The sequence below is a fragment of the Ambystoma mexicanum genome, chromosome 2q (assembly GCF_040938575.1).
Source record: "Ambystoma mexicanum isolate Mex_15411 chromosome 2q, UKY_AmexF1_1, whole genome shotgun sequence".
NCBI classification, from domain to species: domain Eukaryota; kingdom Metazoa; phylum Chordata; class Amphibia; order Caudata; family Ambystomatidae; genus Ambystoma; species Ambystoma mexicanum.
In genome coordinates this window covers 709,952,912-709,964,271 of record NC_090924.1, presented here as the reverse complement: position 1 = coordinate 709,964,271, position 11,360 = coordinate 709,952,912, and the positions used below count along the sequence as shown (strand labels likewise).

Genomic DNA, 11,360 nt, shown 5'->3' with positions numbered 1-11,360 from the left:
GTACCCTCCTTGTGAGTATTTCCTTTTTCTGTCCGTGTTTGGTCATTGTTTTGCTTGCCCAGGGAAGGAGCTATGGCATCCCCACTTACTCCCTGTTCACTGGTATTCCCCATGCATGAGTCATTTTTCTTAAATCTGTTCCTTTGTTCTTTTGAAATTCCTAATGTTTCTTTTTCATTTGTGCAAATCTTTACTGTTTTATTTAGCTCTAAGTTAAACCGTACCTCTTTTTTAGAAGTATTTGCACTTTCTGTCACAATTTCATTTACTGGTACTTTCATTTTTAATCCATTAAGCATCTCAGAGTCGTTATGCAAAATTATATCAGAGCAATCTGTCATCTTGGCACTGCAGTTATCATGAGTACTTAGTCACTTTTCGGAAGCCCCCCGGTCATTGCTATGGCCATCAGCCCCCTCTTTGGAAGGTTGTTTTTGCGCTGTATAGAGCTTTCCTATTTGCTCAGCTAACATTTTCACTTGGGCCTCAAGGCACTGGAACCTTTCCATCTCTCTAGGATCCTCTTTCTGTGGCCTAGGTCGATATTGGTTGTTTTCCCCCTGATTGGATCTATTCTGATACCTCTCAGGTGATTGATACCGGTTGGGATGGTTTCTGAACTCTTGATTCATTTGTGGAGGGGAGCGGGTTGCACCCATCCTTTGATTATAGTCCCCTGGTGGGGAATCATTGTACTGGCGTGGACTGTAGTTCACGTTTTGCCTCATGTCCTGTCTCTCAGATTGTGGGTACTGGCCCCTATGTTGATTTCCATTATCAGTAAATCGATCCACATATCGGGGCCTATCCTGATTACCATATATCATGGTGCTGGGATCAAATCTGCTCTGTGTCCCCAATGACTGGTAGGGACCATCATTTCTTTGATCTTGATTTTGTCTCTGGTTATTGTTCATACCTGCCACCATAACTTTTTTGGAGGGAGAAGGGGCAGGGAAAGTGGGACAGGGCAAACTGGCATTTTGAAATCACTTGAGTATCTATTGCAGGCCAAAAATTGCACGTTACAGCTCACCTTTAATTGGTTTCATGCAATCCATACATTCCATATATGCACTGCTCCTTTCAGCTACTTAGTATGACGTTCAGCTATCGTACGGTAGTTTTAATACAATTTTAACCAGTGCTAAGTTACCTTAAAGCCCCAGGTGCCATTCACCAATTAACTAAAAGCCCAATACTTTGTCCATGTGAAGTACATTATACTTAAGAAATACTGTAAAACATCCACGAATGACACTTGATCTGGTTTCTTGGACCCACAAACTTGACACCTATAGGAATGATAAAGGGAAGACCACTTTGAAGATTTCATATGAAATTAAAACCTCAGTGATTCGAAATTGCCAGTTAACCTGCAACATTAAGAATCCAGCACTATTTTGAAACAATCCAAAAGGAAATGAGGTTGTTTGTGAAGGCCATATTCGGAAACCAATTCTTAAGAGTTGTTTTCTGGACCGAGTTTGCTACTCCAGCCACGCGATTATTTGGTCATGGCCTTGATGGCTACAGCACATTCGTCAGACATTGCACAAAGGACAGAGATCAGCATCTCTTCTCCACCATCATATCTGGTTTCAATTTCTTTTCCAAGGTCACCCTCTGGCAGCCTCAGATCATTACGGACGTCGCCGCTGTCAGTAAGAAGGGATAAGAAGCCGTCGCAAATACCAATCAGTTGGTAATCTTGTCTTTTGATATTTGGAACATCCATGTTGTGGGTTGAAGGGCAAATATCTTCATACTTCTTACCACTGAATATATCAATACCAACAAGGTGAACCTTGGCATGACCATGCTTGCCAGTTTTGGAAGTTGACATTTCAACGATCTTGCAAGGACGTCCCTTCAGCACCACAAACCCGTTCTTGCGCAGAGCAGAGCACTGCATGGGGAAAGTGGTGGAAGCCCCGGCATCTCCAGTGGTGAAATCGATGTCATCGGCCATGGCGAGGAGTTTGTACGAGTACTTCCAACAAAAAAAGGAACGTCACTGCGCATACGCGCCCAATTTCACTGCGGCAACCCTGCGTGCCACCATGGGCGAACTCACTGACTTATTTACGACAAAGAGCTATATGTGGTAGTCTTGTGGTAATTTCCACTACCTTATATACGGTAGGGAGCTATGTTCAGAGAGTCTCTCTTCCTGTTGGCTCATGTACCTCCAACAAGCTATGCTACAGTCACTCACAATTATTCATACTGATTCTGACATGCACACATCTGTCTTAAAATGACCATTGCACTGTTTAAAAATCTCCCCACATCATCGGCATTGTAATGGTAAATAGAAAATAAAACACCCGTCTGTTTTCAAATATTTTCTGTATTATAAAAGCTACATTTAGACACGATCTCATTCTTTACAGAAATAAATAAAATGGTACAGTCAAAGCATTGTCTATGACACACTGCAAGGAGCGTGGCGGAGAACAGAACTCAAATTGCAACATTGGTATTTGATTAAGACACGCACAGGAATCCTACACTGACTGCATATTACCGTACACACTCAGCTCCCACACTTCTCATTACCTTATCTTTTTAGTTGTTCTCTTTGTGAATGTGGCTCTCTTGGATTAACTCCAGCAAAAAGGAACGCTTGCCTTCTCAAGCCGGGATCATTGCCTGGAATTCTCAGCTTTTTCAGATAGGAATGCCTCAGCCAGTGGAAAGGTTTTTCTTTCAGCTCTCCCCAATCTCGACTGCAGCAGGACACAGGAATCTGCATTCAGTCAGGACCCCACAGCCAGGTCTTCTCCCCAGTAGTGCAGAAAGATGTCTGCCTGTCTTTTTCCCTGATACTGCCCACTAAAACTCTCCTCTCAGCCCTCTGTATGACGTGTCCCAATGAAATCCATCATCTCTCATCCTCCTACTCTTCAACAATAGCTTCGCTTATACATTTGCAATTGTTGCAAATCTGACTTCCTTCTTCCTGCAGTTACTGTGCACAAAAACACGGAGAATCAGGCAGAGAAGAGAAGAAAAAATCTGCACACGCATTTAAATGGTTTTCAGAGTATGCCTAATTCTGCAGTGGAGAACACATTTTATTAGTGGGTTATATTAAATAAGGTTTTATTAGTCAGGTTAATGGTTAATAGGTTAGCTGTTAGTTTTCAAATGTGTCTCTCGCACCATAGGCATTTCAGGTGAAAAATAGTGTGCATTTTTAAATGAACACGTGTGCTTTTAACTGTAAAAATAGATTTGCATCTTATATGTTAAAATCGTTTTTGACTGAATAGCCTGTCTTTCCTTGTTAATCTGCTAACCCATATAGCAATGCACCGCACCCTTGTGGTGGTGCTGCAAAAAAATTGTGCTACTTGTGCAGTATTGCTGTACTCTGTACTGTAACACGCCAAATATCCTTACATATATGTTGCAAACCATCTCGTATGCACTTCATAGTAATTGTGCACATGCAGATTTATGACATTTTCTTAAATTGCACATATCATCATTATGAGGCTTTAACTTAGATTTGCTTGCAAAGTATTGTGGGTATGCAAATATCCCAGTTAGAGTTTTACTTCTACAACCTCTCACTTTTTACAGAGCACTTTCAGCTAATATTGGAGGCTAGCACAGGAGCCAGGGAGGGGAACGGGTGGAAGGGAAAAGGAGAATACTTCTTCGGGGCAAAGAACAAATCAGCAACTTTCAAAAACAAATCAGATGTTGTGGCAGTATCGTACAGTGAAGGAAAAGTGCTTATATGCTGAAGGCTAGGAAACTATAGTAATAGCCTAGGAAACAGCACCTTATAGTTAGTTCTTTGTATGCTCAGCTGCTAAGTGCTTTTCAATATATTCCTGGTTTTGCATTTATTGCTTCTAGCATTCCCATGCATCTCGTTCAACTGATAACAGTGAATTTCAGAAGAGGGGTCCCTAGTTAAAGAAGAAAGTAATCAATATGTTGTAACTGTGAGTATTGCTGCTATTGACTTAAAGGGCAAATATATGTGATTTTCTTCAACAGGGCGCCAGAAGAAACCTTGGGGATTTTTGTCTAGGCTGTCGGTGATCAAGGGTGGGCAAAACTAGTGGGCAAAACTATAGGCTGTATTATGTGCCCTGTAATTTCACTTCCTATGTCAGGGTTACAATCAGGGCTCCAATACGATTTTACTCCATAATTGGAATCAAAAGATTTTTCAGGGAGTAAGAAAGTAATTGGCTTTGCCAGTAGGGATATTTCATGTTTATTAAAATATGTTTGTTCTCTGTTAAAATTCCTCTTGAGATCGGTCAGTAATATTATTCGAGTTCCTACCAATGACACTGCTCTGCTGGTCACCGATTCGAAAAGAGATCAGTGGAACTTTGTTGGTAGAATCAGGGGGGAGATTCCTATATGTTCATGGTTTCCTGTTTTTGTTGGGTACATTGCCCTGTTTTTAGTAAAATAGTATATGCCTCCTAGTTGTAAGGCTGGTTTTGAGTAAATGTCAAAACTTGCAGAACAACATAATGTGGCTAGTAAGCAGAGGCCCACGAATTCAGATCATCATATGCTGTGGTGCAGTTATTCTGATGCAATTATCATCCTTACATAAATTATGATAGGCATTTTCTCCTGGCCCTTGAGTGACTCCATTAAAGTGGCACATGAACTCCAATTGGCATGTTTTCTGAACATTACTTTCAGTTGCAATTATTCCATTTGCAAAAATTGCATAATGTCTGAATTTTTTGACAACCACATCAGTGATTAGCGATACTTGTTTTTTGTAATAAATGTGAATTTTTTTTCCAATGGCATTAAACACTTTCTGCATTGTCTCTGAGCAATGTTGACAAATGAATAGCCACAACTAAACCTATTGTTTATCCTGAGCATGCAAAGCTTTTTTGTGCATACACGTTTTTCTCTCTGTGCAGGAGTACATTTGGTAGGTACTATGGCATATCTTGAAGTCTTGGAATGGTTGACGAGCTCTCCTTATAATCACATATAAAATATATGATTTGTTTACCTATATGTTTGGAAAAAGAGTTGTAAAGTGCACCTTTTACACCGATTTGTAAAGAATTGTGGTGGTTCGGATGGGAAATGTCCTTCCAAACTCTTCAGAGATGGCATCTCACTAACTACGCATGCTCACAAAGTGTCCTGTTCCTGGTGCCCGAGCTTGCCCCGCTATTCTTAATTTTGTTTCTAATGTGGCCGTTATGCTACTTGGTAGCCACATATTACTGCCCCAATGCTCTTGATTGTGCCCCCTCAACATGGACTTGTTGCTTGCAGTCCGTGTTTTTCCTTTTTTCTTTTAGTGGCTCCTCTTAACCACACCTGTCCGTACTGCACTCCCTGTGCAGTACACCCTTGCAGGTTGGCCGCCTTTCCTGACGGCTATGCATGGACAGCACAGGCCCGTTCTGCCTTGCTTTGACTGATGGGAGCTACTCCGGGCAATGGCAACACGACGTTGCCTGGCAACAGCGGCACACGCATGCGGGCAGGGTCATCGAGGCCCTATTTGTTTGGAAACCTCCCCCTCCTGGCTTCTGTTGGGGAAAGCGAGTGCACCCTACACAAACTCCTTTGGGGCTGGACGCAGTAGCACAGAGCTGGAAGCCCGCTTAACTCCTTGATGGAACTTCTGGTGGCAAGTCCGCTGTCCGGTTCGGCCTGCAGAGTCCCGGCTATGCCGCCCACTCACCGCACTTGGACCGGGCCAGCTGCGCCGTCCTCTCTCGGTGCACCGCCCGCCTCTGGAAGGCTTCGGAGAGGCCACAGGCTGGGAGGCACGGCACAGACAGAGCTCAGGGCTGCTGGGGTCACTTCTTTGTCTCTGCCAGTTCACTGGACAGCTGTGACTGGGGAGCTGCACGCGTGGCTCTGGATCCACCCAGGGTTTGCCCTTGTACAAATCCTTGTTGCCAATGTAATGAATCGAGGTAGGCGGATGAGGGTAAAGCACAATGTTTATTCAGGCAAAACGCCAGCCCCCAGAAGGTCCGACTTCAACTGACAACCCCTGCATGTGGAACCTTGGACGTAGGTAAACACTCCAGGACTACGTCCAAGGTTCCATACATTACAACATTTTATTTTTTTGAAAAATGTATTTTATTAGTTTTTGTAACAACAATACAACCATTATATCATTGCTGTGTCAATTAAGAATCTCAGATACCCCCCATCCCTTCCCTTCCTCCCAACTACCCCAAGACCACTCCTCTCTGTATTCTGTTATGTCTACGTCGGAAAGGTATCATGGGCTGTCTATGTCATCGTTGGAGGAAACTTCCTCTCTCGCGTGGAACTGTGTCACTGTGAGCGCCACCCATTGTTGTAGGCCTTCGCTAATGTCTAGTTTTTGTTCTCGTTGCACATTCTCCCAGGCCCCTGTTTCTGCAGCTGACCATTTTCGGAGGTCCTCCCACCACAATGTTACGCTGGGGACTTTGGGGCTTTTCCACCCCATGGCGATGCGTCTTTTCGCAAGAATGTACATCAAGTCTTTAAGTTTATTCAGAGGTTTGTTCTTTTTGTTTTTTTTTATATCTGCCCAGGATGCACACAATCAACGACTGTATGTCCAATGTGATGTCTGTGATGGCTACCATTGCCCCAATTTGTACCCAGAAGGATTGTACTGCTTGGCATCCCCAAAACATGTGGGTCATCCCGGCGCAGGGTTCGTTGCATTTGGGGCATTCTGTGATTCTCGCCCCTTTGAATTAGGAGATGACTTCAGGTGTGAGGTATGCTCTATTGATGATGTAGAACTGTATAAGTTGAAGTCGGGCATTCCTGGATCTTTTTTTGGGATAATGCGTTATGGTTTCCCATTCCTTGTCTTGAAACTGCTGGCCTAGCTCTTGTTCCCACTTCGCTTTGCACTTGAGGTCTTGTTGGGTTGTGCAGTCCAGCAACGTCTCGCAGAGCCTCGAGGTTTTGTGTCCTCCCTTGGCAGCATTCAGCATGCTTTCTATGGCCTCATGCCCGGTGTCAAGGTTCTCAGCTTCGGGCCATGGGCTTGTGAGCTTATTTACTACGGCGCTGTGCGGTAGGAACTGCCCTGTTGGTAGCCCCGAGGTCTCATGCAGCTTGGTAAACGTTAGGATGCCCTGGTCATTTACCAGGTCCCCCAGGGTAGCAATACCGCAGGGCTCCCATATGTTCCTTATCTCTATAAGGCCCCCTGGTCTGGTTGTCATGATTGCTGCAATAGGGATCTGAGGGGAATATGGATCATTTACTTTTGTGGCCTTGCAGGCTTGTTTCCAAATCTGGGTCCCTAGGTTTATTAAGTATGAGTTGTGCTGCTTTGCCTTTGGTGTGGTCCAAAGCAAGTCTCTGAGTAGCATGTGGGGAATAGCACGCTGCAGGAGGCTGCAGGAGGCGGGTCTCTGTTGAAGTCTCATCAGCCATCCATTGGATTACGTGTTTCAGTTGACCTGCTAAGTAGTAAAGTTCGAAGTTGGGGGATTTCAGACCTCCTTTGTCATAAAGTCTCTGTACTGTTTCTAGAGCGACTCTGTGCCTCGCACCTTGCTATAGGAATCTTCTGCAGAGTTTAATAAGGTCCTTGAAGAATTGCGGGGGGATGTTGTATGGGACATTGGTGAAGAAGTGTAGCAGTCGGGGCAATGCTACCATCTTGAGTAGTCCCGCTCTCCCTGCTACTGAGAGCGGGAATCTGCCCCAAAAGTCCATTGATTTTTCAGAGCAATCTTTTGCTCTCTCTCCGTATTTAGGGTGTGTTCGGTCTTGGGGTCCCGGTGGATCGAGATGCCCAGGTATTTAAAGGAGGTGGTCTCCCACTTGAAGGCCAGAGTTGGGAGGCTTTCTGCACTGGCCTTGCTCAAGGCAGACAGGGGTTAGAGGCAATATTTGTCATGGTTGATTTGTATCCCTGTGTATCTGTGGAACCCCTCTAAGGTCTCAAGTATGTATGGTAGTATGTGTTCAGGGTCATCTAGGTAAAGGAGCATGTCATTTGCATACATAGGGACCAGGTTGGTCACCCCGTCTATCTCTATGCCCCTGTCCCCATACTCCTGCCTTAGATATGCTGCTACTGGTTCGACGGCTATGGTATATAGCATGGGGGAAAGCAGACATCACTGCCGATTGCCCCTGTGAAGGCTCCATTTATCCGAGTAGGTATTGATAGTGTGTACTCTGGCAGTGGGGTCCGTGTATGTGAGTTTAACCCATTTTAGGAAGGCCGGCCCTATACCCATCTTAGTCATAGTGGCATGCAGCCAGTTCCACCGGACTGAATCAAACACCTTAGTGGCATCCAAGGACGCCACTGCGCATTTCCTCGGCTTGCCATTAGTGCTATATATGACGTGGTGTAGTTTACGTAGGTTTTCTGTGATGGATCGCCCTGGCACGTACCCCTTCTGATTGTGATGGATCAGCAGCAGGATGGCTTTCCGCAGCCTCCTCGCCAGCAGCGCTGTCAGGATCTTGTTGTCTGAGTTTAGCATAGATAGGGGCCTGTATGTGCTGCACTCTATGCCGTCTTCACCAGGTTTTAGTAGTGGGATGATTAAGGCTTCTCTCATGGTGTCCGGGAGGGTGCCTATTTCATATGCTTCCTTATACACTTGGGCTAGTAGTGGGGCTAGTGTGTCCTCATATGTTTTGTAGAACTCCCCTGGAGGCCTTCGAGTCCCAGAGTCTTCCCTGAGGGTAGTGATCTAATGGTGGCCATGACCTCATCTGGGGTGATGGGCTCGTCCAGGGCCTCAGCCATTTGCTCGTCTAGGTTGGGTAGCCTGATGATGTCACGATTTCAGTTTCTGTGGGTGATGGAGGGTCAGTGTAGAGGGCTTGATAGTATTCAGTGAATGTCAAGTTTATCTCGGCCTGCGTGTGTGCTACTATGCCGTCTGCTCTGCGGACTTGGCAGATGGGCTTTCTGGGGGCTTTGTGTTTATAGAGCCACGTTAATAGCTTCCCAGGTTTGTCCCCTAGGGCATGACTCCTTTCAATAAGTTTTGCGTGACTGAGTTTCCCTAATTTTTCCCAGTGCACTAAGAAGGATTGTTTAAATTCCACCACCCTTTTTATTTGAGCTGCGTCCGAGGAGGCCCTACCTTCTAGTTCCCTTAGCTCGTCTTCAGCGAGTGCAAGTGAGGACGTTATGGACTTCTGGGCCCCTCCTGTGGCAGCAATCATTTCCCCCTCATTACCACTTTTTATGCTTCCCATGCCGTGCTAATGTGTTGGACACTATTCTCATTTATTTGCCAGTTGTCTATCGTGGACTTTCTGATTTGCTCGCAGAAGGCCTGTCCAGTAGGGCCTCACTTCCAAGCCTCCATGTGGGTGTGGGAGGTCTGGGTGTCAGCACTGTCCAGGTGGTTGTTAGTGGGGAGTGATCTGACAGCACTCTGGCCTGGTATTGAGTGTCCCCAAACGAGGCTTGGTGTTCATCACTCATGAATAGGCAGTCTATTCTAGTGTGTACAGCGTGTGGGGGTGAGTAGAAGGAGTACACTCTTTCTTCGGGGTGCTGCTCTCTCCAAAGGTCTTTTAGTGCAAATTGTTGTGTTAATGCATTCAGTATTTTGGCGGGAGGGGCGGGCGTGTTTGCCATCCGATCTGTCAATGCGGGGATCAAGAGTAGAGTTGTGGTCTCCCCCCCATATCAGGATGCTGTCTCTGTATGGGCCGAGTTGGGAGTACAGTGAGTGAAAGAAGACTGTGGTGTCGTGGTTGGGGGCGTAGGTGTTAACCAGGCAAAGTTCCTTTCCTTCAATGGTGCCATGTATCAAGGCCATTCTGCCTTCCTCGTCCGTTTTAGTGTACATCAATTTGATGGGGATGGTTGGGGCGATCCAGATTAGGACTCCTCTTGCATACGTTGAATACGTAGTGCCTATCAGTGTTCCTCTCCAGATTTTGGCCAGCGCTGCTAGCTTCAGTCCGTTCAGGTGAGTTTCCTGTAGGAGGGCGATTCTGACCCTGCTACGTTTGATGAATGTATGGAATCGGTGTTGCTTGACGTAGCTATTCATTCCCCTGACGTTCCATGATATGATCCTGATTTTGTCAGCCATAAGTTTGGTGTGGTCGGGAGTAGAAGGGTGGCGCTTGAGGCGATTCGGATTTCAGTTTCGACGGCTTTCGGTGCCTAGGGTGGTCTTGGTTCTTCTTCGTATAAAACCCCAACTGAGATCCCAACGTACAGGTTCCCTTCCCTATGAACTTTTAACTCCTCTGTAACAAAACAAGTCTAGCGAGGTTTCCCCGTTCTGACTATCCCTTTTCTGCTCCATTTGACCTTTAGGTCTCTTGGTGCCCTACGGGTGGGTTAAGTATACCCAAACTACTTCAGGGGGTAGAAGTAAGTCTGCTTCAGCTGGTGACGCTTAAGAAGCGGTTTATCTCCAGTATGGCTCCTGTTAGGATCAGTCTTGCTGCTTCTGGGTGTGGTAAAATATTATGTGGGTGCCTTGCCCTTGAGTTGTGTGAGGGCCGTCCATTAGGTTGCAGTTTGCCGTGGTTTGCGCTGTTTCACTTCCAGGTCAGGGATCTGTTCTCTGTCCATCCACTCGCTGACTTCCGCTGGCATATCGAACAGGTGAGCTTTGTTGTTGTGCAGTACCTTCAGTCTTGCTGGATAGAGTAGCATATAATACAGGCCCGCGTTTTTCAATCTTGCTTTGGTGTGGATGAATTGAGCTCTGCTCATCTGGACCTGGAAGGTATAGTCTGGATAAATGGCAACCTTAGCTGAGTCTCTTTGTATGCATCCACCTGATCTCGAGAAGGCGAGGATCATCTCTCTATCTTTGCAGATGAGCACTTTAGCTATTATTGGCCTGGGTGGGGTCCCTGGGGGCGGCCGTTTGGTGAGGGATCGATGGGCTCTCTTGATGGTGAAGTTTTGCAATAGTTTCTTGGCTCCGATTTCTTGTAGCAGGAGATTTTCGATATAGTTTGTGGGGTTATTTCCTTCGATGTCCTCTGGTAGACCTAGAAGTCAAATGTTATTTCGGCGCGCTCGCCCTTCGGCCTCATCGGTTCTGTCTTCTAGGTTTTTTACCTTCTGCACCAGAACATCAACGTCCTTCAGGAGTTGGGTTTTTGCTTTAGAGTTCTCACATACGTGGGTTTCTAGCGCATCTGTTCTGCTCGCTATAGAGTGTACGTCTTGCCGTAGTAAGTTTAAATCAATTGCAACAACGTCTCTATTTTGGTTTCCATTGTTCTCTGGAGCGTTTTGATGGCCTCCAGTAGCTGTGAATTCGCTGGTTCTGGAGGCTCCGTTCGTGTCATCTCGGCACCGATGGAGTTGGCGTCTGGTCTAGCTGCGCCGCTTGCAGTTTAGGTCTCCATGGTGGTCTGTTTCT

The 11,360-nt window shown here is 45.9% G+C and overlaps 1 protein-coding gene across 1 annotated transcript; it reads right to left on the bottom strand.

Moving 5' to 3' along the window:
• Nucleotides 1–947: 947 nt before the first annotated feature.
• On the bottom strand, nt 948–2,051 carry LOC138569708 (eukaryotic translation initiation factor 5A-1). The gene has a single exon (XM_069647933.1). It carries the CDS (start codon nt 1,970–1,972, stop codon nt 1,508–1,510), a length of 465 nt encoding a protein of 154 aa, XP_069504034.1. The 5' UTR covers nt 1,973–2,051; the 3' UTR covers nt 948–1,507.
• Nucleotides 2,052–11,360: the final 9,309 nt, after the last annotated feature.

Coding starts and splice junctions, on each gene's coding strand:
- LOC138569708 (XM_069647933.1), bottom strand. CDS start 1,972: ATGGCCGATGACATCGATTTCACCACTGGAGATGCCGGGGCTTCCACC.